At 65.6% G+C, this 26943-nt stretch overlaps 1 protein-coding gene across 1 annotated transcript; it reads left to right on the top strand.

Moving 5' to 3' along the window:
- Prr5 (proline rich 5) lies at positions 1-25754 on the top strand. Its single transcript, XM_047549141.1, has 8 exons — positions 1-389; positions 8997-9077; positions 15814-15862; positions 17033-17090; positions 20318-20409; positions 20644-20784; positions 22056-22191; positions 23310-25754. The coding sequence occupies exons 1-8, from the start codon at positions 253-255 to the stop codon at positions 23774-23776; spliced, it is 1161 nt and encodes a 386-aa protein (XP_047405097.1). The 5' UTR covers positions 1-252; the 3' UTR covers positions 23777-25754.
- The last annotated feature ends 1189 nt before the right edge of the window (positions 25755-26943 follow it).

The raw sequence follows: 26943 nt of genomic DNA on the forward strand, positions 1-26943 counted from the left end.
GCGTTTGCGCGGGGCCGGTGCCCGCGGCGCTCCTGGCTCTGCACGCTGCAGCCTCTGGGAGCAATGATTAACCCGGCGGGGCGGCCGGCGCGCGGCCCGGGGCGGAGGCGCGGGGCCGGGGCGGGACCCCGCAGGGCCGCTCAGCTTCCTGCTCTCGCCCAAGTTTCCTTGTAGAGGGCGCAGCGCCGGCCGGGCCCGCGGCGTGGCGCAGCGCAGGGCGCGCGTGGGCGCCGAGCGGGCCGCCGGGTCACCATGAGGACTCTCCGCAGGTTGAAGTTCATGAGTTCGCCCAGCCTCAGTGACCTGGGCAAGAGAGAGCCGGCGGCCGCCGCCGCGGACGAGCGGGTCACGCAGCAGCGCCGGGCCTGCGCCAACGCCACCTGGAACAGGTAAGTCCGCGCCCTCCCGCCCCTGCGTCGGCCCCGGGCCGGGGCGCCTGGGAGGGGGTCTCGGAGCCCGACCGCGGGCGAGTGGCCGCCCCGCGCGGGGAACGGCGCCGGGGCACCGCGTTCAGCAGTTTGCGAAGAACTTGCTCCGCCCGCCGGAGTGGCGCGGGCCGGAGGGAAGTTTAGTGCAACGTGTTCCTGGAGCGGAGACCGAGGCCCGCGAGGACCCGGGGTGGGTCGGAGCGCCCCGCCAGGGGCCCGGGGCGCTTCCAGGTCTGCGCCCGGTGGGCGTGGCGGCCGGGAGGTGAGCAGCAGGAAGCGTTTTCCCCATTTTCAGATGAGCTCTGAGCCTCGCGGCTGCCCGGTGGGGTGCCGCCGCACTTCCTGTGTCTGCGTGTAAAGTCCGGCGAGGGTGGGCGGTGACTCTCCTCGAGTGGCCCCCTGCGCCGCCGGCTGTCAGCAGGGGTGCGGCAGCTGCCTCGCATTCCTTACAGACCCTCCCCGGGAGGCGCGACCCCAGCCCAGCGGGGGCGTGGGAAGCCCCTCCCGCAGCCGTTTGCAGGCGTGCTGGGATCTGCGGAGTGCGCTCATCTGCTCCTGAGCGCTTTCAGAAATAGGAACTTCCACCAGAAAGACACCGGGGGCTGAAGGGGTGAGGCAGGCTGTTCGGGGGTTCTGCCGACCCCACCTCCACCGTGCCATCCTGCCAGATGCTCCTCCCAAGCTGTGGGCTCAGCCACAAGAACCTGGCTGTCACTTAGACACATGTCTGTTCATTCCGTCCTTCACGGGCACCCTGGTGGGCATGGGGCTGCCAGGTGGGACCCTGTCTGAACACTGGGCAGGACCTGGTTTATCTTGTGTCCTCTACTACATCGCAAGCTGCTTGAGGGCTGGGGCATGGCTGCCTTGGTTTCCCTCTCTGGGGGGCATGCACAGTCCTCACAGGGTGGGTGGCACAGAGGGGAAGGAAGATTCCTGTTGGGGAGTCTCACTGGCCCTGTGACTCCTACTGCTGGCCTCAAGCCTGGTTTCCTCCTCTGCACTACTGTGGATGGAGAGTCTCCTTGTTTCTTGCCTTGGTTTAGTGGAAGGAGCCGGGCAGACTTCTAGTTCAGATCCCAACTCTGCCCTTGCCCTGCTGTGTGACCTTGAGCAAATCACTTCACATCTCTGCTCAGATTTATCTATACAGTGGGTAAATAATGGTGCCCACCTGTCAGGGCAGTTGTTGGGACTGAACGTGAAAATGGATAGTGAAGCCCCCGGCATGGTGCTTGGCACGTGGAAGGTTCTGACTTGGAACTCAAGCCCAGCCCCACACAGTGCATGCCTGTAATCCCAGCCACTTGGGAAGCTGAGGCAGGAGGGTATAGGTTCAAGCCTGGGCAACTTAGCAAGGCCCAGCCTCAAAATATAAAAGGATGGGGATGTGGCTTAGTGGTAGAGAGCCCCTGGGTCCAATCCCCAGCACCAAAAAAAAAAATCCCAGGCCCAGAGTCGCTCAGGGCAGCATCTGGGGAGCTCCTGGGGAGCCAGCCACTTGCCGAACCTTCCGTGACGGCAACTTTGCGAGCCGCCCACTTGCCAGTCTCCTCCTGCCATTTCCAGGTGGGAGCCCTGGCTGGGCCCTTGCTTAGAAGACTAGGAATCCCCTCCCTGACCTGCGTGACCCTGGGGGGCTGGGTCTCGGGTGTCTTTGGGAGCCCAAGTCCCTCCACTGGTGTGTCACTGGGTGGCCCTGCACACTGCAGAGAAATGCCAGCCCTTTCCCAGGGCTCTTGCCCTGCCAGCCCCTTGCCTCGCAGCCTGGGATCCCATCAGCTGTCTCCTGACCTGGGCAGCAGGCCTGCCGTGTCCTTGCTTCCGCTGTGTGCCAGGCCCCATAAACACCCGTGCTGCCCTCTGCCCAGCCTGGGTCACAGCCCGCCCGCATGGGCCCGTGCTGCCCTCGGTGGGCAGGTGTGTGCTGAGCTCAGGAGAGTGAAAGTGCCTTCCCTGTTTAGGGTGGAAGCAGTGGCGTCCAAGGTCCCCTTCTGGTCCCTGACCTCATCTGCCCGCCCCCTCTCCTGGCCCATCCCTGGTGTAGTGTCAGGGAGCTGGATACCCCCTTCTGTCCGTATGGCCACCATAGTTTTCCTGGGACTGCCGGAATCAATGACCACAAGCTGGGTGACTTTAAACCAGCAGGAGTCCTCTCGTAGTTATGGAGGCCAGAAGTCCATCAGGGTGTGGCTGGCTGTGCCCCTGCTGGCGGTTCCGGGGCAGTGTCCTTGGCCTCCGCAGGCTCGCTGGCTCCAGCCCTGCCTCGTCTCCTCGGGGCCTCTTCCTCTTACTGCCCCAAACCCGGCACGGCTCCACCTCGGGCCCCTTCCCCGTCCCACCTGCCCAGAGCCCACTTCCCAGGCGCAGCTGAGGTCGTGGGTGCACAGGAACAGGGCGGGCGTCGTTCGCCACTGCAGCGACCCCAGGCCCCCCACCCCCAGCTGGCACACCTGCGTCTCCTCTGGCAGGAGGCCGGAGCCCACAGCCCCACCGGTCCCTCCTTCTGTCCCGCACTTGGTCCCCTGCTGGCGCTCGGCTGCCCAAGCCAGAGGAGGAGCCAGGAAATAAGCAGGGAGACGAGCCACGGCCAGGTAATTGCAGGTGGTGCCTCGCTCAGGAAGGTGGCAGCCTGGGCCTGACCGCACCGCTGGCCGGTGCCCCTGGAGCCGGCGTGTTGGTGCTGCCGCTGGACCTCCCGCGCAGACTGTGAACGAGATACCCGAGGCCGCCTCCTGACACTGCTGCCTCGCTGGGCAGATGTGGCCCTTTCCCGGCCTGGGCTGAGCCACAGACCACGGGGCACTCCTGGGAGTCCACAAGGGTGCCCGAAGGTGCCCCTGACCTACGTCACCGCAGCCCCAGTTCCCTCCTCACTGCCTGTTGGCCCCTTGCTTGCTTGGAGCTCTAGTTCCCTGAAGTTCGTGCCCTTGAACCGAGGGGCCAACCCTGGTGGAGCAGGAGATGCAGGGGGTGGCAGCTGGGTGTACCCTGAGGGGCAAGGACCACAGGCCTCTGGGACCAGGGCCTGGTGGGGATGCCCAGCAGCCCTCTGACCCTCTGGCCAGGCCTGCGGGCATGCCACAGGCCCCTGGCAGGGGTGCACCTCCCATGCCCCCCACCTCCCCCATCCCCAGGTCCCCCAGAGACACTCCTGGAAGATGCCCAAGATCCACGGAGGTCCCAAGGTGCTAGGCTGTCTCAGCCAGCGCCTAGACAGGGTCCCCACCTTTGTCTGGGAAGCCCCAGTTGGGGTGGGAGGGGCCTCCCCAAGCCCACCTGCAGGCCCACCCATCAGGAAGTGCCTCCTCCTCGCCAGCCCTGCTCTGCCTAGAGGCTGGGGCCTTGGAGAGCAGGTGCCCACCCTGCTCCAAGCAGAGGCCGTGCAGGCAGGAGCAGGGTCGGGCGCGTGCCCGAAGCAGGCCCAACTCCCAGGCTGGCCAGCTGTCCTCAGCTTACACACAGTGAAACAAGGCCAGAGGGGAAAGGGACGGAATTGGGGTCCCCATTCTGAAGGGCCATCCTCCTGGGACACATGAGTTCCCCACTAGGGCCAGGGTGAGGTGGGTGTGAGGGGCAGAGCCGTATTCCACAGCTAGTGGCAGGCAAGGGGCGGGGTCAGCTCCTCCGCTGGTCTGGACGGGAGCCGACTGGCCCCATCCTCCAAGCGTGGCTGAGCACCCCATTCCCTCCCAGCAGCCGACCCCAGCCTGTGCTGGGACCTGGGCCTGGTGCCCTCCCCTCATCCCCACGGCCCTTGAGGTGAGGTGGAGTTTGACGCGCCCATTTTGCAGATGAGCAAACAGGGCTCAGAGAGGTGCACACATGGGTCAGGGCAGAGGCTAGCGTCCTATTGGGTCCACCTCCGCCGGCAGCCTGGAGGCAGGCGGTGAATCTCTTTTTCTAGTAGGTTCTAGGAGGTTGAACCAACCGCTTTACCACTGGGCCCACCCCGGCGCACCTTGTTTTTTATTTTGAGACAGGGTCTTGCTCAGCTGCTGAGGCTTTGGCCTCAGCCTTCCTGGCCTCTGGGACAACAGGCATGCACCAGGCCCAGGAGGGTCCTAAAGGGCCAAAGCTCGTGGGCTGAAGCTTCCAGACTGGCTGGGGTTGGCAGAGTCAGGCTGGAGGTGGCAGAGCTGCCCGGGGCCCCATGCTTGCTGGGCACACTGGTCCTGAGCCAGCCCCGAGAAGCAGTGGGTGTGGTCAGCAGGGCAGCGGCCACACTGAAGGTGTCCACACCTGGTCCTCAGCACCTGTGAACGTGGGGTTGTGCGGGACAGAAAGGACTTGGCAGCTGTCACCCAGTTAAGAGTCTTAGGTGGCCCTGGACTAGCCGGCAGGCTCTGCATAATCATAGGGTCAGAATCAGAGGAGGAAATGACAGAAGCAGAGAGGGACTTGAAATTGTCACACTGCCGTCCTTGAAGGCAAAGTAAGGAGCCAGCAGCCAAGTAATAGGGGGCTTGTGGAAGCTGGAAAAGGCAAAGAGTGTCCTCCCAGAGCCCCTAGCCCAAGGTCACCAACCCACCTGGAGCCGAGCCAGCCAGGCTGAGCACAAACTTGTGTGCTCTGAACCATGAGAGAACAGATTTGGGTCATTTTAGGAAATTCGTGGCAGTTTGTCTGTCTATACCAGGGGTTGAACCCAGGGGTGCTCACCCACAGAGCTACACCCCCGTCCCTTTTTGTTTTTTTGTTCTGAGACAGGGTTCCACCAAGTCACTGAGGGTCTTGCTTAGCTGCTGAGGCTGAACTCAGGTTTGCAATCCTCCTGCCTCAGCCTTCTGTCGCTGGGATCTCAGGTGTGTGTCACTGTGCCAGCACCTGCCAGCACACTCATATACCAGGCTTCTGTCCCTCCCCAGCCCCAGCCAGTCAGAACCCGGCCTCAGCAGGTGGAAGACTGAGGAGGGACGGGAGGCAGAGGTGGCTTGGGACAGGCAGGCAGCAGGGGGAGCACACGGACACACCTCAGTGTCCCTGCAGCCTGACTGTGGCAGGGGGACTAGGTGCCTGCCTACCAGCCTGGACCCAGGAGCCTCCCGGAGGACCCAGTGGGCTCACACCTGCCCACTCAGGTGCTGTGTGTCCCTGGGGCGTGCAGCTCGGTGCCAGTACTCACCTAGCATCGCAAGGCCCTCTGCTGTGTCCCCAGCACCAGAAAACCTGCGGTGACGTGCAGGTCCTAAGAGGAGCAGAGCCAGGCTGCTGCTGGCGGGAGGCCTCAGCGGGCGCAGTGAGGAGGGGGCCTAGCAGGCGCTGAGTCTCCTCTCCGAGCCCTCTGGGGCCTGGGACAGAGGGGACCCTGCCTCCTGGGGACCCCTGATTAGGCAGGTGCGCCTCCCACCTGCCAGCCCCAGCCCACCTGCTTCGTGGCCCCCAGGACCCGCCTCCGTCTCAGCAAGAGCCCGTCCAGCCTGGTGGCCGCTGACCCACACTTCAAGTCCTGGCCTCTCTCCTGTGCCCACCCAGCACGCAGCCGGGACAGGCTGGCCCCAGCCCTGGGACGTGGCTGTCCCCCTCGCGTGTGGGAGGCTGCCCCATGGGGGGACACAGGGCCCAGAGGGGCTCCCGGAGGAGGGGGTCGTGGATAGTTTCCTCCTGCCCCACCCGGAGTCCCCTCTGGGTCCTGTGGGTTCCACCAGACTGTCTGCAGATGCGCAGACTGGCCCTGCCCCACCCTGGTCGAGGCGGCCGTGGCGGGACAGCCAGGGTTTCACTTCTGTTTTGCGGGTGACAGTCACGTGAGGCCCTCCGGGGCTCCCCACCCTTCCTCAGCCTCCGAGTGGCCCACAGGGCTCTTTTGTTCACCCAGCTTGGATTTTGCAGAGAACAGGGAGCCTCCTGGCGCTCAGGAGGGAGCGGAGGGGTCTGACTTGTGCACCCGAGGGTCCTGTGGGGCGTGGGCGGGGACCTGGGCCAGGGTCCTGCTCGACTCTGGCTCTGCTGGGTGTCCAGCGGGGGGACCCCAGCAAGCCCCGCGGCCTCTGCGCCTGGGGGTTGTCTTCTGTGGCCTGGGCTAATGTCCCCACTGCCTGCTGGTGGTGAGCAGGAGACAGACGCTGGGCACACAGGGCTTAGGTGGCCTGGCCGTCCAGGAGGCTGGAGGAGGCCCAGGGTCCACCGCGGGGTCGGGGTGAGGGGCGAGGATGGCGGAGCCCTGGGCGTGCCCTGGAGCCCTGGAGCCTGCTGGGAATTCCCGGGCATTGTGCATCTCGTGTCCTGGCCTCCCTCAGCCTGCGGGACTGACAGCCAGAGAGCCGCCTCCTGGCCCAGGGAGGCCACTGCCCGGCTAGCCGTCCACACAGCACCGGGGAGGAGGACCCTGGTCCTGCGGGCCGGGACACTTCCCTGGGACAGGGAGGGGACCCTCCGGGGAGAGGGAACAGCACAGGTGGGCCCGAGGCAGCAGGGAGGACCTTGTCCACTCACCTCTGAGCAGGGGCCCACAGCAGGCCGGGTTCCTCCAGAGGTGTCATGGGGAGGAGGAAGGACAGGCTGGCAAGGTGGGTCCCTGAAGACAGTGGCAGAACCAGGCCACCTGAGCCAGCAGGCCCCTGGGTCCTCCCACCCCGGAGCCTTTGGGCTCCTTCCCCTCCCCCCACCTGGGGGCTTGGCCTGACATAAGTCCATGGCAGTGGGGGCCTGCACCCAGGGGACAGCCTCGGCCAGGGGCCAGGAAGACTGCCCCTGCCACACGCCTGAGCTCCGCCCTCCCCTGCCTGAGGTGGGCAGAGAGCTTCCTGCCCTGGGGTTCCAGGGCGGCAGCTGGACTTCCTGAGGACTGGCGTCTGTGTCTAGTCTGTTCGGGGAGCAGCTTTACATGGGCCTGGGGCCGCTACCAGAGATGGTGGCCAGAAGGAGCGCTGAGTCAGGTTTAGACACTGAATGCAGCCTGGGCACAGGGTCTGTGACCCTGTTCCACAGACGGCATGAGTCAGGGGGCTTTGCGCCAGACACATGAAGGGGGATGTCAGCCAGGGTAGTCGGCAGCCAGGTCAATGGCACGTGCCCGGCGTGGTCTTGGCCAGTGGCTGCTGAGAGGCCAGCAGTACCTCCTGGCAGGGTGGGGCCTCGGCCTCTGGCCTGGCACCAGCTGTGGAGTCCCCTCGGCACATCTGGGACACGAGGCCTGGGGCCCGCCTGCCCCCCCAGGGCCTGGAGATGGGACACGTTACCAGGCTTGGCTCCATGCGGGGACACTGGCTAGGGAGAGGGTGTGACAGGGGACACTAGATTGCTAGCTCTGTGACGTCTGGCATGGGATCCGGTCTCTCTGGGCCTTGGTGTCCGTGTCTGCAGGATGGGCCGCCAGCAGGGAAGGTTGATGAACGGATACCAGGAGCACAGGGCCTCCGCTGCTTCCTGTGTGGGTGGCAGCGCGTGACCAGCTGTCCCTCAGGGCTGAGAAGAGTGGCAGCTGGTGTAGTGCTGAGCTTTAGTGACACTCGGCCCTGCCTGGAAAGCTGCGGGCCCAGCCCTGGATTCCTACCACGGGACTCTGGGTGGTGGCAGGACTAGCGGGCATGAGGGTCCGCACGTGCTGGTATGTGACTGGGCATGGGGAGGGGAGGGCAGGAGGGCTTCCTGGAGGCAGTGGACACCAAGACCCAGAGGTGTGGCCTGGCCTGGGGCCCTGTGCTTTGTGGGGCTTGAGCCCAGGATGCCTGGGTGGCCGGGAGGGAATGCCACTCTCAGGACCTTGGGCAGGGGACAGCTGGCCACTGCGGGGCGGGGGGCAGGAGAGGTCCAGGAGCGGGCAGGGAGTCGAGTGACAGCAGCCTGAGCAGGTGCCCGGGATAGGCGCAGCCAGGAGCAGGGCCACCCTCTGAGGTCACGCGTCGGGTGCAGAGACCCGGAATCCCAGGCAACGGCACACCGGCCAACGCAGGGCAGGCACGGAGCCGCGCAGGAGCCAGGCCTGGGCGGAACCACATGGCCAGGCACAGCAAACATGGACACAGGCCGGGCCCAGCAGGGTGCCACTCGGGTCCTTGACCACCTGCTTGTCCAGACCCGGCTTTACTGGGACACAGCCCCTCGTGCACACCTGTCTGTACCCACCTTCCACCACCTTGGCGAAAGGCTGGATGGTCACCAGCGTCCGTCCGGTGGTCAGTAAGGCTGGAAGAGCCCCTCCGGTCTTCACAGAGGGTGCGTGGTGCTACTCCAACAGGCTGGGGCTGGGGAGCCAGGGTCGCCTGGGGCAGGAGTGGCCACGGAGGTGGAGAAGGGTCCCAGGCAACAGGCCTTGAGCAGGCAAGTCAGTGGGACGTGGACACCCTGGGGGCAGGAGAGGCCAGCGGAGGGGCCCCCTCCCGTTTCCAGCCCAACGAAGGGGTTAGGAGCTTGGGAAGGAAGTGAAGCTGGACAAGGTGTGACCAGGAGGGTGCAGGGTGGCCAGGAGGCACCTGGTGACACCGGCCTTCGCTCCGAGGAGGCCAGGGCTGAAGTCTGGGTGTGCGGCAGATCCTGAGGGACCCGCCAGCCTGCTGTCCCTGCTCCCGGGAGGCTGAGCAGGAGAGGGAGGCCAGCCTCGGGTGACGCGCCCCTCTGCCCCCGCAGCATCCACAACGGGGTGATCGCCGTCTTCCAGCGCAGGGGCCTGCCCGACCAGGAGCTCTTCAGCCTCAACGAGGGCGTCCGGTGAGTGCCCACCTCCGCCTGGGCCCCAGTCTGAGTGGCCAGGACCTGGACCCCCGTGACCTCGGCCAGCCACTCTAGGTGTGGGGGCTGGGTCTCCACGCCTCCCGGGACGTCCTTCAGGAGGAAGCGGGTGGAACTGGGCATGAGAGGACACCCACGTTGCCCGCCAGTGTGGGGCATCGTGAAGGGCATTCACTGTCAGAGAGGAAGGGCCCACCTGCCTGATGACCAGGGAAAAGCACCCTCAGCCAGGAACGCCCCTCATTTCCTGTGGCCAGCTGGGAAATGAGGGGACGGAAGCAGCCGGGGACTGACGAGCACCCTCGGGGCCACTGCTGCAAAGCAGGCAGCTGCAGCTAGAGACGTGTGGCAGAGGAAGCCAGAGCTCAGAGTGGTCAAGCCACTTGCCCAGGGTCACACAGCACTGACCCATGCTGCCCTGTCCCCATGTCGAAAGCATATATGGAAAAATAGGCAGTAAACCTCGGCCTTGTTATCCAGGGCGGGTGGAAGGTAAGCCCGGGTGTTTCTTAGCAGGTGCCCAGGACATAAGGTTAGCGGAGCCCAGGGAGGGAAGAAGGCGTCATGGAGAACTGAAGCTCCAGTCTCCCAGGCCCTTGTGGTTCTGCTTTTCTGGTTGCCCAGGCGCCACTTGCTTTTCTGCTCAGGGAATCGGGTTCGTGACAGGCCTCGGGCGCCTGCCTGGTGTTGAAGCAGCGAGCAGGGGCAGCGCCCCGCCGAGCCCCAGGCCTGGTGCACCTCCCACAGCCCTGGCCTTGGCGCTCACCTTGGCCGCAGCCTGGCCTGTCCCCCCTCAGGAGGGTGCGCGGGGCTGGGCACAGAGAAGCTGCCAGCACCACGATCTGGGGCAAGTTGGTTTTAGCCAGCTGGAGATGAAGCGTCGGGAACCTTCAGTAGTAGCAACGGGGTCTTCCGCGGAGCCTCAGGGCGCCAGCTTCACGCCAAGAGCTTTCTGTCCCCTTGCGCACTCTGTGCTGCAGCCCTGGGGCCTATTGTCTCATTTGACAGATGGGGAAACTGAGGCACGGCAGTGGAGTGGCTTGCCTGCAGTCAGAGCTGGTGAGCTGGAACTCAGCCTGGGGGTCATTCAGAACTGCCCGCCCCCTACCAGCTCCTGACCACGCGCCCACCTCAAGGTCAGTGGGCCTGGTTGAGCGTTGACGCCACAGCAGCTGATTAGCTGTGGTCCTGCGAGTCCAGCTGGAGCCATGAGAGCTGTGTCCAGATGTCCCCAGAGCTGCTCAGTGAGGCGGCCCCTCGGCCGGGCAGGCACAGTGGCCAAGGGCCCTGAGGGGGCACCACTCACCCCTGTGATCCTCGCAGCTCCTCACCAGTCCACGTTCCAGAAATGCCCCCTTAGGTGACTTTGTCCTCCTGCCGACATCACAGAGGGCCACCCCGGCTGAGGCTGCGTGGCAGAGCCTGGCACTCCTAGCCCCCGAGGGACGCTGGTGTCCAAGGATCTGGACACGGGAGGGCGCGGCAGGACTGCGGTCGCGCACCGTACCCTGGTGGTCATCTCGTGAGGCCGTCGCAGTCAGGCCCCCTTGTCTGTGGGTGTGACTCCCTGCCATGAAAGACCCCGAAGCTGCTCTAGCACGTCCACAGTAGCTGCCAGGCCCCTGCCTCCTGACCACGTCCACCAGCCCAGGAAGAGCCCCCAGCGTCAGTGCGCTCTGCCCACCGCCTGCCCCTGCCCTCCGGAGCTGCGCGTGCCTGGCGCCCCTTGCTTGGCCGGCCGGCCCTCACTCGAGCTGGAGCATGTCGGGGCTTTGTGTCCACTCACCGGGATGGGGACACAGCTGTCCCTGCCCCGACCATGATGGTGCTGCTGCTCACGTCTGTGCACAGGATTTGGTGGCCTGTGTGACCTCGTTCCTCCCTGTCTGTCCAGGGCTGGAGCTGCTGGGCTCTGTGGGAACCAGGTGGGTTTGGGGGTCAGCAACTGCCCCACTTGCTGGCCCCTGATGACGCTGACCACGCGGAGCCCCTTCCCAGGTGCTGTCTTGGGGCAGCCTGTCCACCCCCTCCTGCTGTCCTTCCTCGCGCACCTGGGTCTAGACCCTGTTGGTGCTGCGTGGCAAGTGTCCCTCCGCCGCTTGTCCTCTCACCTTCCTGTGGGTCCTTTGAGGCAGGACGGACCTTTGGGTTGTGAGAAGGCCTGTTGTCTGACCCTGTGCTCGTCCCCTCCTTGGCTAGCGTCCTTCCAAGGTGCAGAGGTGAACTCTCTTGGAGAAAGGTCCCAGGGAGCAGGTCCAGCTGGTCACCTTGGCACCATGTGCTCACCCCGCCTGTCCCGCCTCTGTGGCCTTGTGAGGGGTCATGCCCCGCTGGCCAGCTTCCCCTGGGCTTGGTGGCCCACCTGCTCTGTGCTGCACGTCCTGGTGCCTGGCTTGTCCCCTCGGGTTGCGTCAGGGCCCTTGTCCCAGGCAGCCTCTCTGCGGCGCCCGGGGCTGCTGCTGGTCTGCCTGGGGCAGGACGGGCGCTCACTGCTTCGGTCACCATGACAGCCCTCCCTGCTGGGCTCCAGCCGAGCACCGGGTCACCCATCCCTGCCCAGCTGCAGCACGAGGTGCCCGGCCCTGCCCTGCCCAGAGTCGGTCCCTCCGCGCCCCTCCCCCCACGGGCGGCGCCCGTGTTCCCAGGTGCCCTGGGAGGGCTTGGGGCTTCCTGGGGTGGTGCCCCTTCCCGCGGTGAGCAGACCCTGCTGGGAGCGAGGTGGCCGTGTGGCTGTGGCCGGCACCGCCTCCATTGTGAGTTTCCCACAAGCCTGGCTGTCCCCTGCGGGGCGGGCCCCTTCCTGAGGTCCTAGCAGGGGTGCTGGGGAGGAGCCTGTTGCTTTGTTTCGTGAGCGGGGTCCGGACTCCAGCTCCTGGGCTCCAGCGCTCCTCCTGCCTCGGCCTCCCGAGGAGGAGCTGGGGGCCCAGCTGCTTTCGCCCGGCTGGGACGTGGGTTGTGACCTGCAGGACTAGGGAGCGGGGCGGCTCCCTGCCCGAGCACAGGCCCTCCCAGAGCCCGTTCCCCATCTGAGGGGGGCAGGGCCCTGGCGAGGCTGGGGTCCTTGTGGGTGACCCGCTCCTGTCTGGAACGTGTCCCCGGAGTCCTGCGGTGCTGCGGGCTGCTGGGTGGCAGTCAGCTCCATCCTCCTGGCCCAGCTCCTGCTACGCCAGCCTCTGGAGGTCCACCGGGAGGCTGCCGGCCGCGTCCCCAGGCAGGGGCAGGGGGCTGACCCTTCACCACCAGCCACGGTCAGCACAGGCCTAAGAACGCTCTGGGCAGCCACGTGGCCTTGTCTTACAGAAGCCGAGTGCACGGTGTCAGTGGCTCAGCCCAAGTCGGGGAGACCGGCTAGCAGGAGCCTGGCCTGCCCAGGGAGGTGCAGCTTGGGCTGACCCAGTGTGAGCTGCCCTGGGCCGGGAGGCCCGGGCAGGGCAGCCTCGCCAGACACGCTCCGGCCCCCCTGAGCGAGCCAGGGGCTGCTGGCCCTGTGGGGACCCTCACCCCTCACCTTGTCTGCACTCCCACTGCAGACAGCACTGTCCGGGGCAGGAAGAGGCGAGGAGGTCTCTGCTGAGCGCCTGCTGCATGCACTGAGGGCCAGCCGTGATCCCGGGCCCCAGAACCCCCACCCTGCGTCCAGGCTCCCTCAGGCCATGGACGAGGAGGGGCTCACCCGGCATGGCTCGCTGTGCCTGCAAGCCTGGGGGTCACTGCCAGCCCCACCCCAGGACCACACGGACACGTCCTTCTCCCCGGCCAGTGTGCTGGCCTTGCTCAGGGTGGCCTTCAGGTGTGGTGACCTTGAGACAGGCCACCTGGACATGGGATGGCTCACAGCCTGTCCTTGGAGAACCAGCTGGCTCTCCTGGGGACAGGGAGAGGAGGACCGCTAGGCGGGGCTGACCGAGAAGGTCTCAGACACCTATAGGCAGCTCGGGGTGCTGTCCCCGCACTTACCACCCTGTGGGCTGGAGCTGATTTCAGTTGTGCAGGGGCCGCTAGGCCTCTAAGCTGCTGAGAAACTGACCAGGGGAGGCTGGACTCAGGGCTGCCACAGCTGACCTGCAGCTTCCTGTCCCTGAGTTGGGTGCCCTTCCACCTGTCAGGCCATGGGCCGAGGTCAGTGCCTGGCCAACCCAGCTGTGGGAGCTGCACCTCCCTCCCCATGCCCACACAGGTGCTGTCCGAAGCCCTGAGCACCTGTGACAGCAGGTGGCCAGGATGCAAGGGCCACTCCATCCTAGTGACCTGTGTGCTGGTTCCATGGCCCAGGCCTCTCGACCTCTCTGGGCTTCACCGAGGTCTCAGAGCCCCAGGACTGGTGGGATGAACTGGGGTCCAGCTTCCAGCTGCCCCAGGATGGGTAGCCACCCCCAAGGGCCTTTGAAGGCCCGAGCACCCACTTTCTCCAAAGGGGGAAACAGTTCATCGCCACTGCCCCACCCCAGCCCAAAGTCGCCACAGCTGATTGGCAGCAGGGACGGTGGGCTTTGCCACCCTCTGTCTCCTGAGGGCCAGAGTCACAGAGTCACAGTAGGAAGAGTGCCCCTCCTGCTGAGAGCAAGCATCTAGGGCTTTTCCACATGTTGCTTTTGAAAAATCCAACAGATCAGACCCTAAAACTTGTCTGTGCATGCGGAAGCTGCAGAGCGACCTTAGTGAGCTGTGTGCACTTCTATGACTGCTCTATGTCTTTAAAAACTTTTGTCAAAATAGTAGAACCTCATACTATTGGTTAAAATGTTTTGAGGAATAAAAAAAATCCCAACGACTGGGAGGCTGAGGCAGGAGGATCGCAAGTTCATGGCCAGCCTCTGCAACTTAGGCCCTGCCTCAGGAAATCAAAAGGACTGGAGATAGAGCTTGGTGGCAAAGCACCCTGGGTTCAATCCCCAGCACCAAAAAGTAAAAATAAAGAGAATATTTGTTGAACATTAGGAACTTCGAGAAGTATTTTATTTCTTGGTTAAAAAAAGCAAACACCAAAACTTACCAAGCTGGGTGCGGTCACGTGCATCTGGAGGCTGAGACAGGAGGATTGCAAATTTGAGGCCAGCCTGGGCAACTGGGCGAGACCCTGTCACAAATTTTAAAAATAATTTTTTAAAAAAATGTTCCCAGCATAGTTGGAGTGGCGTTTGCCCGCGCAGCACCGCCCCTTCACTGACAGACCATCCCCGGCTGGCGGTGACTCAGTGTAGATGGCGTTTTGACTTGACCATGGTGCAAAGCCACAGGCAACCGCTGCTGCTCAGGTTGAGGGTGGTGTTCAGCAGCTGTTCACCTGCCTGTTCCGCACTTGGTTTGAAGCAGCCTTTGTTGGGTTTTGCCTGGCTGTGGGCGAGGTGTGGCCAGGATGTGGGTGGGGGTGTGAGATGTATTTCCACCTGAACCTTCAACTCACAGTGAGATTTGGGAACATTGCCCTGTCGTAAGGCGGGGAGTGTTGTGTCTGCTGCACCTCCTTGAGCCAGTTCCCCTTTCTCCCCCGTTTCTAGAAACATCACCTGGATCTACCACAGGAGGCGAGTAGACAGCACAGCTACACGCTTTGCTGTCCGTGCTTGAGCTGAATAACAGGTGCTCAGGGGCCAATCACGGTGACTTTGAATATTACTGGTCACTGATCACGAGGCACCTCCGCTGTCTGTATTGTGGTCGGTGACCTGGGAACTGGCAGGAGAGACTGCTTTATGTAGTTGCTCAGTTAATGCCGAGGGAACTAAAACTTGAACTGTGTTGTTGGGTGACTGTGGTGACTGAAACCTGTTGCTGGAATTCCCACGAAGTACAACCATGCAAAGTGAGGGGTGCCTCTAACTCAGAGCTGGCTTATTTGACTTATTTATTTACTTTTGGTAGTGGAGATTGAACCCAAGGGTGCTCCACCACTGAGCCACATCCCAGCCTTTTTATTTTAGACAGGGTCTCGCTCAGTCATCCACGCGGGCCTTGAACTTGTGATCCTCCCGCCTCGGCCTCCTGAGTTGCTGGGATTGCAGGCCTGCGCCCCTGCACCTGGGCCAGGACGAGTTTAAAAGTTTCTCTAATAGCAGCTTTTTAAGTCAGGATTTCTGTTGAGTTTGTTTCGGAGCATAAAAGACTGTTGTTGAGGGTGAGTTGGTGACTGAGTTTTCAGCCTGTGACGGGGTGGGATGACTTCATTTTGGCCCTGGAGCTTTCAGTGGGAGCAGTTGTCAGCATCGCGTAAAAGACAAGAGTCAGACCCTGATGCTGCCATGTGCGGTGTGGCCTTGGACCAGTCACTTGACCTCTCTGAGCCTTTCCTGCCTCACCTGCAGTAAGGGGACCCCAGTCAGGACCTGCCGTTGGTCCCTGAAGACTGCACGAGCTGCCGTGGAGTAAGGGGAGGACGCTTGGGGCTCTGTCAGCTCTGGGGTTTGGACCGTTGGCAGGGCCCTGGGCCCAGAGTGGGAGGCCAGCCTGCCAGGCGTCTGCTTGAGAATGGGGAGGAGCCGCACTCCTTGCCGTCCTGGGGACCCTGCAGCCCCCTCTGAAGCAGGTCGGCGCCGTGCTTGGTGCATGGGTTCCAGGGGCCCGAGCGCAGCAGGCCCGGCCCTGCCTGCGCCCCTGCTGCCAGCTGCAGGTTGGTCTCCTGCTGCCCAAGTGGTCGTGGCCCGGTCCCCGTCCCGTCCCACTCGCTGGCACCACCGTGTGGCCTCGCGCTCACCCTCGCCTTCCCTCCCGCCCGCAGGCAGCTGCTGAAGACGGAGCTGGGGTCCTTCTTCACCGAGTACCTGCAGGTGGGTGGGCCTTGCTGGCCAGGCAGGACGGGGCACCTGGGGCTGGTGGGCATGTGGCTCCAGCTGCGCGTGGGGCCGCAAGGGGTCACAAGGACTCGCCTCTTGGTGACGGTCTCCCGTGTGGCCGTCGTGGTTGCTGTGGAGGTGGACGCACGTGAGAGGACTCACAGTCCTGCTGATCACCCACCTGCCGCACGACCAGCGCAGGACCCCCCGTGCTGCGTGGCTCATCTGTGCGCCCGGCCTTCGGACCGGGGTGCCCGCGGCAGCGAGGTGTGGGCTTGCCTGAGCCTCTCCCCAGGCTCTGCGCTACGGCTCCTCCACTGGCCGGCCAGCCCACAGTCCCCGAGCACTCGGGCCCCGGGGCTCAGAGAGGTGGCTGCACTGGCCTGAGATCACACAGCCAGGAGGGGCCGAGGGCAGTGCCTGGCTGGTGCCCAGGGCCCCTGCAGGCGTCCCATACAGGCTCGGCAGGGCGTCTCCTGGGACGAGCACGGGCTGCGGTTCTGGCTCTCGGGTTGGGGTTTTGGCGTCACCCGAGAGCTTCCCTGGTTCACGCCCCGGCTCTGCCCCACCTCGCTGAGCACTGAGCGCGCCTGGCGAACAGCGTCTGGTGAGGAGCGGCCGTGCAGGTGTCGCCTGGCTGTGGAAGGCCCTCGGCCCCTCGGGAGGAAGCCCGGCCTGCCTCTGCACACGCCACACGTGCCCCTCCTGGGGACACCGCTCCATCGTAGGCACAGCACAACAGGGAGTCCGTGGGGCACAGGTCGTTCACCTTGGGCTGCTGTGGAGGTGCAGACGGGCCTCACTCTTGGCCGAGCTGCCCACCGTGTGCCTGGGTCCCCTCAAGTGGTGGCCACGGGCCAGGTGTCAGGAGAGTGTGTCCCGGGGCCCAGCTGCCCAGCCCAGCACACAGGGCTCCTGCTCCCTGTGTCTCGGAGGGTGTCCCTGTGGCCACCTGCCTCGTGATGGCCCGAGGTGCAGGCTCTGCGTGGTGGGCGTGGCTGGGGCGGCCACTGCCTCTGAGCCCCAGCTGCCCGTTGCTGGACCGAGGTCCCGTGGGCTGCCCAGCGGACACCATGGCACTGAGCCCCAGCTGCCCGTTGCTGGACCGGGGTCCCGTGGGCTGCCCAGTGGACACCATGGCAGTGACGGCCCTTCTGCCTCCAGAACCAGCTGCTGACGAAAGGCATGGTCATCCTCCGGGACAAGATCCGCTTCTACGAGGGTGAGTGGTGGCCCGTGCAGGGACCCTGCCTGCGGGCCTGGCCCTCGGGGCCATGGGACAGCAGCCTGGCAGCCGTGCCCGCCAGGGTGGCGGCCTGCTGGGCTCTGCCCAGTCCTGGGGCTGTGGGCGGGAGGTGCTGCTCTCTGGTCAGAGGGGCCTGGAGAACAGAGTGGCCTCGGGCAGGGGACCTTAGGGAGAGTCCCTCCTCCACACACGCAGCCAGGAGGACCTGGCCACCAGGGTAGACCCTGCCCCACCCCACTGCCCACGGGGACTCATGCCCCTGGCGAACCCGTCCCGAGTCCTGGTAGGAGCTGGGTGAGGGTCTTGGTGGATGGGGGGGCAGGAGCCGCTGAGCTGAGTGTCCCAAGGGCCTCGGGTGGGCTTCTTCTCCAAGCTCACTCCCACCGTGGGAGGACTTGAGGTCCTTGTTCCTAAATGAGGCCAATGCAGTGGTGCTGGGCAGGCCACACCGCAGAGATGGGTGGCCACGGTCCCAGGGGCCTCCCTGCCTGGCCAGGCCCTCAGCAGGGGCGGAGGCTTCAGGGCTGCAGCCCGAGTGGGCACCCTCAGTAGACCGTGGCCCAGGCAGGGCAGTGGCCGGAGGAACCCCTGCGGAGCCCCACCTGCCCCGGGCTCGTTGGCCCCTCTGACACCTACGTGCACCCAGCTGCCAGCTCGGCCCCTGGGACAGCTCCTGAGCCGCAGGGCCGAGGCGGGAGCCCTGGGCTCCTGAAGAGGAGCCCCCAGCCCCCCGCACCCCACCTCCCACCGGCTCCAGCCAGCACAGCCAGGTCCTCAGAGGGCAGCTCTGCGGCTTGGCGAGCTGGGCCCCCGTGTCCTGCAGGCCTCCCAGCCCGCACCCCCTGGCTGGCGGAAGAGACAGGGCAGCCTGGGAGGCCGTGGCCAACCTCCCGAGGCCCCTGGGACAGGCTGTGGCTCTCAGTTCCCAGCTGGCCAGACGCATTGTGTCCTGCCCGGCCTCAGTGTCCCCATCTTAGCTCTGTGGGGTGGAGCAGCCTCCCAGGGCTCCTCAGGGGTGCTTACTGCCCGCCAGTCCCAGGAGGTCTTTGGGGGCCTGGAGACGTAGGAGACGCAGGAACGCACAGCTGGGAACAGGCATGGGGAGAGTGTGGTGGACGTAGGGAGAGGGTGGCCCTGGGAAGGAAGGGTTGCTCTCCCTCGGCAGGGCTGCCCGGAGGGGTGGACATCTGGCCCCTGCCGCCCTGCCCTCCTCCCTGCCAGGTTTCACCCCGAGGGATCCGGGGGCAGCGGCAGGCGGGCCCCAGCCCGGGACGGGAGGGCAGCCCTTCTCTCTGGCCTCTAGCCAGGCCTTGGACGTCAGCCAAGCAGGGCGATTCCTGGACAGGAGAGGAGTCAGGGTCCCCTTCCGGCGGGGCAGCCTGGGGGGCTCCCAGGACCCCAGGCCGCAGCGGGTCTCCTGCCCTGCTGCGGAGCTGCCCTCTGCAGCAAAGAGGCCAGGGCTCACGCCGCCTGTGCCCACAGGGCGCCACCAGCAGCCCTGCCCCCTCCTAGCTCCGCCACACTCCCCCGGCGCCCTCGGTTCTGCGGTCTCCCACTTGGGGCCCCGGTCACTGCCCTGTGGTCTTCATCATCGCTGCGGTCTCCCCGGCATGGCTGTGAGCCATGAGCTGACCAGCCAGCTCCACCCCTGTCCCTGGGCTGCACGGCAGGGCTCAGGTGGCAGCCTGCCCTCCTGCTCATCCCAGGCCAGAGGGCCCAGGTTCGGCTCAAGCCGTACACGTCCTGCCACAGCAGGTGCCGGGTGCTGCCCCACCTCAACCACAGGCTGTTCCTCAGCCACGGCAGAGAGCGTCTCCCTGGGGCCGACCCCAGCCCCCGACAGCCGCTCGGCCCCAGCGAGAACCCGGCCCGGCCCAGGCTCTCTTCCCTGGCCCCGGTCAGCCGGGCTCTGGCGGGGGCTGGACTCTGCATTTTACAACATCTGCTTTCCGCAGTGTTTCCGCCCTGTGGGCTGGAGAATGGCCTGAGCTCAGCGGGACACTGGCCTGGCTGGCGCCCAGGGCCACCCCACGGCCAGCCTCGGGGACTGAGCAGCCTTTCTTCCTGCACGACAGCAGGGAACTGAAGGACTTTGTGTGCGGGCAGCGTTCTGCAGCGGAGCCGGCATCCGCCTGGCCCAGCCTTCCTGCTGACCGCTTGGCCCTTGCGGCCAGGTGTGACCACCGGGAAGGCAGGCGCTGGCCTCCCGCAGAGAGCAGCCCACACAGGGAGCAGGGCCTGCCCCATGGGGCTGCTGCCCCTGGTGCCTTGCCCCTCCACAGACCTGGGGGCTTGGAGTGGGGACACAGGGCCCCAGGGAAGTGAGACGCGCTGGACGACGGCCGTGGGCTGGCCGCCGCATTCCGTGGAAACCTGGAGCTGGACAGCCTGGCAGTGCAGCCTGGGGGGCCGACTGGCCGGCATTCAGGCACTCCCCAGTTCACTCAGACCCCAAGCGCAGAGTCCCTGCAGGCGGCAGAGGCCGGGGGCACCTGCTGGGGCTGCTCCTTCCTGGGCCCTTCACTCCAGCTGTCTCTCCGGGCTGAGAGGCCCAGGCCCCGCAGCGCGTCTCCTGCAGGCGCCCAGAGCCAGCTTGGGGCGTCTCCGCTGCCCTGTTCCTGAAGAGAGCCACCCATTGGACAGCAAAATGCCCACAGGGCTTGTGCGAATGTCCACTATGCACATACCTGCTTCGGGGGTCCACATACCAAGACAGGCCCCCCGGCACGCTCCGCTCTAAACCTGGCCTGGACGTCACCTCAGACCCTCCCTGCAGACCATCCCGCTCCTGCCGGGCACACGGCTGCTGGTGAAGTGGGCTTCCTGGCTCCACAGACCCCCCGCAGGCAGGCGGGCGGCGTGCCAGGCCATGGGGCAGACCTGTCCCTGGCTGCCCGGTGCCCAGCCTCAGGCCCGGCCGTACGTGTGCGTTGGGCAGATTGGGAGGCCCGAGCAGGAGGAGGACTGCCCGGCAGGGTCCTCAGCAGGAGCCAGAGACGGACCTGAGCTGGCTCCCACAGGTGGGCGGGCCGTGTGGCGGGCAGGGGCTGGCCGCCTGGCCCTGGGCTGCCGAGCACCAGGGCCTGCTCTTATCTGTCCCGTGGACTCTGGGAAGTGGCCTCCCAGGTGGGCAGGCTGGGCATGGAGTCCTGCAGGTGACGTCGCCGGGCTGTCCAGGCAGTGACCGCTGCTCGTGCCCACAGGACAGAAGCTGCTGGACTCCCTGGCGGAGACCTGGGACTTCTTCTTCAGCGACGTGCTGCCCACGCTGCAGGCCGTCTTCTACCCGGTGCAGGTGCCTGTGCCACTGGCCTCGCCCGGGAGGGAGGCTGCAGGGCTGCTGGGCTGGGGGAGGACCCTGGAGAGATGGGCTCGAGTGGCAGGACCCTTTCCCCTCCGGGCCGGGCTGGAGGGGCCCCTGGGCTCCGTGGGAGGGTCGGAGGCCCGTTCCTGTGTCCGGTCGCTGTGACCAGCTGTGGGGGGACAGCCCTGCAGGAAGGGCGGGGGGTGCAGCGCTCTCTGTCCACAGGGCAAGGAGCCGTCCGTGCGCCAGCTGGCCCTGCTGCTCTTCCGGAACACCATCACCCTCAGCGTGAAGCTGGAGGACGCGCTGGCCCGCGCCCACGCCCGCGTGCCGCCCGCCATTGTGCAGATGCTGCTGGTGCTGCAGGTGGGGGTGGGGCCGTGGCCGGGGTGCTGCGCAGGGGCCCTGGTGGGCACCAGGCCAGGGCTCGGGTCCTGCGACCTAGGGATGGAGGGTCTGTAAGGGAGAGAGGAGGCCAGGCCAGGGGTGTGAGTGGGTGGGGGGTCCCTGTGCCTCCCATCGTCCCGTCCCGTGCGGAGCCCCTCACGTGGGAGACTCCAGACGTCCTCCAGCACAGCCTGGCCCCAGCAGCAAGGCGAGGGCACCGTGCAGAGGGAGACGCTGGGCGGCCCTGGTGCCCCTGCGCCCTGCAGGGGCCACAGTGCTGTTGGGAACCACCTGCTGTTGCCACAGGAGGGAGCACACCTCCAGCCAGCCCGTCGCACAGGCAGAAGAGCGCTGTCCTGCCCGAGCCGGGCCCCACCCCTGGCCTCACCCCTGGCCTCACTCCTGGCCTCACTCCTGGCCTCACCCCTGGCCTCACCCCTGGCCTCAGGCTCCAAAGCCCTGGTCCTTATTTGGAATTCCTCCTGGTGTGTGGAGGTCCCTTTAAAGCTGAGGTCCGTGGGGTTGGCCTGGAGGCAGAGGGGAGCCATTGGATTCCAGAGCAAGGCAGGGGCTGCACTGGGCAGGGGGCCCGGGGAGCTGGATGCCCCCTGGGGGTGGCGTTTCCGGAGCTTTCAGGCCTGGCCAGTCCGGGTGGGTTCTGGGGCCTCTGGGCCAGTCTCCTCAGCTGTGATGGAGAAAGGCGTCATGCCTGGCAGGGCAGGTGTGAGGGCCGTGGGGAGAGATGGAAGGTCAGGAGCTGCGGGCAGCGGGCAGCAGGCAGCGTGGGGCTGGATTGGACCCCAGGTTTTGCAAGGAGAACACAGGGAGGCGGCCAAGGCTGCGCGGTGCTGCCCCCTGGTGGCTGCCGTGCCTCCTTGGCTCTCCAGATGGTCTCGCTGCCCCCAGACCGCCGGCCACTCTCCTCACTTAGAGGGACCTGGTCCTGGTCTCCCGACCCCGTCCTGGCCCCCAGCTGGACCTGCCCCTGCTGTTTCAAGCCTTGGCTGGATCTGAGGTCACAGCTGCTGGCCAGCATGAGTTGGGGGCCTGCTTGCTGTGTGTCCCCGGGTCCCAGGGGAGGGGTCTGGCACGTGCGAGCCCCTGGCCGCGGCCCCCACTCCCTCCTGTGCCGTGGGCAGCAGCGTTCACAGGACGCCCGCCCTGGCTCAGGAGGCGGAAGTCCAGCCCTCGCCCCACATGCGCACCAGGCCCCGCCACCTGTCCCCCGTGTGACGCGCACGCTCTTACAGGGTGTGCACGAGCCCAGGGGCGTGACCGAGGACTACCTGCGACTGGAGGCGCTGGTCCAGAAGGTGGTGTCGCCCTACCTGGGCACCTGTGGCCTCTTCTCCAGTGAGGGCACCTCCACCCATTCCTGCATCCTGGGTAGGGGCCGCCTGGGCCCGGGGCTGGGGCTGGGGTGACCACGGTCCCCATCCTCCCGTGGACAGGAAAATGGGCCCCAGCAGACCTGTCCCCAGCCCTGTCTGACCCTGCTGTGCGCTGGCAGGAGCACATGGAGACGGGGACAGTGGGAAGTGCCCCCAGGCAGCGTGGTGGCAGGGTCCCAGGGTCCCCTGCTTTTGGAATGGGAGGCCACCAGGCATCTGCGCAGCCCATGTGCCCGGACCCTGGGGAAGCACGGGGCGGACACCTGGGGAGGAGGGGAGGGTGCTGAGGCCACCTGGTGTGCGGCAGGAGCAGGCCACCACGCTCCTGGCCCGCCCAGCAGCGTCACGTGGACACCTACTGTGCCCAGCCCACAGTCAAGCCTCACGGGCTCTGGTCCAACAGGAAAGGGAGACCAGGGAGTTCCCCAGAGACTGTTGGGCTGACGGGTGACGAGCGTCCTGGGCAGAGGGGCCAGTAGTGGTACAAGGACCACTTGGGGGTCCCCTCATATCTGCCCACCTGCTGGTTTAAAGCCTGCCCATCAGCTGTGTCAGCTCAGGCAGAGGCCCTTCAGCCTCTGTCCAGACACGGCGCCTGGACCACTCAGCCTGCCGCCAGGTGGTCACTTGGGGCCTGCAAGCTGAGACCTGCCCCCACCCGTCCACCCTCTGCCCATCCAGGACAGCTTCCTGCAGCTCCAGAGCCCAGCCCTGGCCCCCTGGTGGGCCTTCACCTCCCCCTGCCCTGCAGCACCACCACCACCTGAGACCCCGTGTGCGCTGGTCCTCCCCCTGCCCCTGGTGTGCCAGCCTCGGGGCAGCAGCCCGGTCGGCCAGGACAGAGGGCGTGTGCCTGAGAGGGTCTTGATGCAGGCCACTGGCCAGGTGCAGGCCCGAAGCCAGGTGGCTGCCTTGAGGTCCCCTGACCACCGGGCAGAGGCTGGGAATGGTCCTGTCCACCGGGGTGAAGTCCCACGTCCCTCCTGGCTTGGGGGCCGGGGAGTGCAGCCCAGCTGCGTGACCCTTCCTGCAGAGTTGGGTGCTTGGCGGGCAGCGTCTGTCCAGCGTGCCCGGTGCCGGCGGCCAGGCCCGTGACCCTGTGTCTCCCTGCAGAGAAGCGTCTGCTGCGCCGCTCGCGCTCGGGGGACGTCCTGGCCAAGAACCCGGTGGTGCGCTCCAAGAGCTACAACACGCCCCTGCTGAACCCGGTGGCCGAGCACGAGGCGGAGGCCGCGGCGGGTGGCCCGGGCATCCGCCGGCACTCGGTCTCGGAGATGACGTCCTGCACGGAGCCCCAGGGCTGCGCCGGCTCCCCCGGCCAGGGCCCCGCGGGGGCCTTCCGGTCCTCCCCGCCGCCCCACGCGGGCCCCTGCCCCAGCAGACTCTACCCCGCGGCCCAGCCCTCCGCGCAGGGCCCGGCCCGCGGCTCCCCGCCCTCCTCCAGCCCCGAGACCCTGGTGGACCAGACTCTGGAGTCCGCAGACTCCGACTCCGAAGGGATTTTCATTGACTTTGGCCGGGGCAGCGGCTCGGGGGTGTCTGGCTTCGAGGGGGCGGGGGGCCGGCAGAGCGTGGTGTGAGGGTGGGCCGCTGCGTGCGTGTCGCGTGACGTGCGTGTGACTTTTTTACTGCCCCAGCCTCACCAGCCCCCGCCAACCGTCACTGCCTCAGTCACTTTACACCCCCCCTTGGGAAGGCCCTCCCGCCCACTCAGCCAGGTCCTCTGGGGCGTCCGCGTGGGCGCCACCCAGGTGCACGGCCAGCCTTGCCATTGAAGGGACAGGACCGCGGCTCCTCCTGCCTACCCGGCCCCCACACCCACCGGCCCGCCCAGAATGTGAACCTGGGGGGTCCCGCCTGTGCCACCCAGGAGCCCCGAGTGACAGGGATGCAGCGTACCCTCCCCCACACATCGGGGCCCCAGCCAGGCCCCCTGGTGACCGAGGGGACGGGGAAGGGTGGAATAAACTTGTCTACCCACCCCAGGCTCCTGTCTGCCCTGACGGCCTCCCAGGTCCTGGGCCTCGGCCCTCCTTCAGGGCGTCCCTGGCCTGCAGCTGCGGCCCTGTCCTGCCAGGCCTTGTCTGTCTGTCTGCCCCAGTTTCTCCGTCCATCCTGATGGAAAGGCCATCCAGACGCGGGGCCTGCGCGACTACCCGTGGGGTAGCTGGGGCGTCCCCAGCTACCTCTTCTCCCCTGAGCGGTGCTGGAGGTCACCTGGCCTGAGGGACTCGTCCCTGCCCACCATCCCGGCAGGTTCTCTCCAGCCCTCCAGTGTCCAGGGCCTCCCCTGCCGGCAGAGGCTGCGCAGGGCCACTTGCTAAGAGCCAGTGGGTGGGGCAGAAGCCGTGCCCCACTCGGCTTCTCTGGGCCCCTGGCCACCAGCACCCCTCCGAGCACACTCGGGTGCCTTTCAGGGGGTGAAGGAGGAGTGGCCTCTGAGGGGTGAGGGCAGCCCAGGGCAGAGTAACCACGTGGCAGGACAGGCAATGCCCAGCCGCGGGGCAGTGGGCCTCGAGGTCTGCTGGGGCATCTGGTCACAGGCGGGGTGCGGGGGCCCGGGTGGGCTCTGCACTGTCACTGGTGACGGGTGCGTGCTAGCCCCGGGGCTCTGGGATCGGCGGGGCGGGGCCCAGCGGAGGTCTCCACACCACCCTGCCTGCCCAGCCTGGGGCCCCGCTCAGTGGCCAGTGTCCGCACTGAGCTCAGAGATGACGAGGACTTGCAGGCTGGAGACTCGGGCCGGGGGGCTCTAGGACAGAATGGAGAGACCACCAGGGGGAAGCCAGCTTGAGTACACGCTAGGGTCCCCTCCGGCCTGAGACCAGAGCCAAGCGGGGCAGGTTTGAACGGGGACCCTGCCACAGCAGACACGAGCCATTGGTAGTTGGTCTCCAGCCCCAGGAGGCGCCTGTGTCCCTCTCCCACCGCATCCCAGCCCTAACCCACCCCGACCCCTCGGCTTGCCCCGGAGTGCGGTGACGGGCTGGTTGGTTGGTGCCATGTGCCTGGCAGCGTCGCCCAGGCAGGGCCAGCGGGTGGTTTGCTCGGTGTCTCCAGGGAGGGGGGTTCAAGGGACTCGTTGCTTTCGCCTTCTGTGTGTTGGGGTGCTACAGGGGGTCTCAGGAACCCCCGCCCCAGCTGCACCCTATCTTATATCAGCCAGGGCTGGGGAGCCACGGGAAGCCACCGTCACCAGCCAGCCACCCCCGAGCTTTGGGGGCAGATGTGCCAACAGCTGTCTAAAGATGAAAAGTTGTCTAAACAGGTCAACAGCACAGGGAGGCCCTGGGGGCTCCCTCCAGCCCGCAGGGTGCTGGCGCCTCCTGGAAGGACACTCGTCCTGCAGTGCACCCTCTCCGCCTCCGACCTGGGGCCAGCTTCCTGACTTCTAGAAGATCCCACCTCCAAACAGCCCCACGGGCAGGGCTTCAAGGTCAGAACTGGGGACTCGGCCTAGTCCACTGCACTTGGGGCGGTGGCCCTTCTAGGCCTACCCTTGGAGCCAGAGGCGGCTCACCATGGAGACCAGTAACCCGTCCAGGTCACGTGAGCCTTGGCCCCAGATGGCAGGGGCTGCCAGGGGGGGCATTTGGGGAACTGGGTGGGGCCTCACCTGCCAACCCACTGAGTGGACATCTGCTCCAAGCATGTGGGGACTGGGGGGAGCCGGTGAGGTGGAGATGCCCACACCAAAAGCCCCTGGGGGAGACCGAAGAGAGCAAGGCCGGGACATGCCGTGCCGTGCCGGGAGGGGTGCCCCATTGGTGATCTTCCGTTTGACTGTGAGTAATATTTGGCTTCTAATTAAAGAACAACTGGGCTCAGGGGTGCTCACCTGTAATCCTAGCAACACTGGAGACCAAGGCAGGAGGACTGCAAGTTCGAGGTCAGCCTCAGCAACTTAGCAACATCTGGTCTCAAAACAGAATATAAAGTGGGCTGGGGGTGTACATAGCTCAGTGGGTAAAGGCCCAGGGTTCTGTGGAAGGGAGGGAAGACAGAACCTGGGTGTGCTCCCAACGGAATTGAAGCAGGGCCACAGAGGCGTTCATACTTTTCATAGCATCATTTACTAGAGTCAAAGGCAGAAAACCCTGAGACAGTGACAGGTGAGTGGATAAACAGAAGGTGGTAGGTCCATGCAATGGAATATTATTTGGCCTGAAAAAGGAAGGAAATTCTGATTATGCAAAAACTTGGATAAACCTTGGGGACATTACTCCAAGTGAAATGAGCCAGTCACAAAAACACAATACCATGTGCTTTCACTGATGTGAGGCACCAAGAGGAGGCAGATTCATAGAGACCATGTAGTGTGGTGATCGCCGTTGAGAACTGCAGAATAGGATTAGAGTTTTAGTTTGGCAAGATGAAAAGAGTTCTGGAGATTGGTTGGTCATTGAGCCACGTCCCCAGCCCTTTTTATTTTTTTTATTTTAAGACAGGGTCTTGTAAATTGTTTAGAGCCTCCCTAAGTTGCTGAGGCTGGCCTAAACTTGCAATCTTCCTGCCTCAGCCTCCCCAGTTGCTGGGATTACAGGGGTGCACCACTGCACCCAGCAACAATGTGAGTCTATTTAACACTACCCAACTGTGCAAATCGAGGAGGAGGAGACAGATCTCGCTGTACTGCCAAGGATGGTCTCCAACTCCTGGGCTCAAGCCAGCCTCCTGCCCCAGCCTCCCAAGTAGCGGGAGCTCCAGGTGGGCCACCTGGTGGGCTGAGCTGTGTGCTTTAAAATGG

The sequence above is a fragment of the Sciurus carolinensis genome, chromosome 4 (genome assembly GCF_902686445.1).
Source record: "Sciurus carolinensis chromosome 4, mSciCar1.2, whole genome shotgun sequence".
NCBI classification, from domain to species: domain Eukaryota; kingdom Metazoa; phylum Chordata; class Mammalia; order Rodentia; family Sciuridae; genus Sciurus; species Sciurus carolinensis.

Bases quoted from the DNA above. Each gene is read 5' to 3' on its own strand.
- Prr5 (XM_047549141.1), top strand. From the start codon at position 253: ATGAGGACTCTCCGCAGGTTGAAGTTCATGAGTTCGCCCAGCCTCAGT. The intron at 9,078-15,813 runs GTGAGTGCCCAC...TCCCGCCCGCAG, and splicing joins AGCCTCAACGAGGGCGTCCG to GCAGCTGCTGAAGACGGAGC. The intron at 17,091-20,317 runs GTGAGTGGTGGC...TCGTGCCCACAG, and splicing joins CAAGATCCGCTTCTACGAGG to GACAGAAGCTGCTGGACTCC.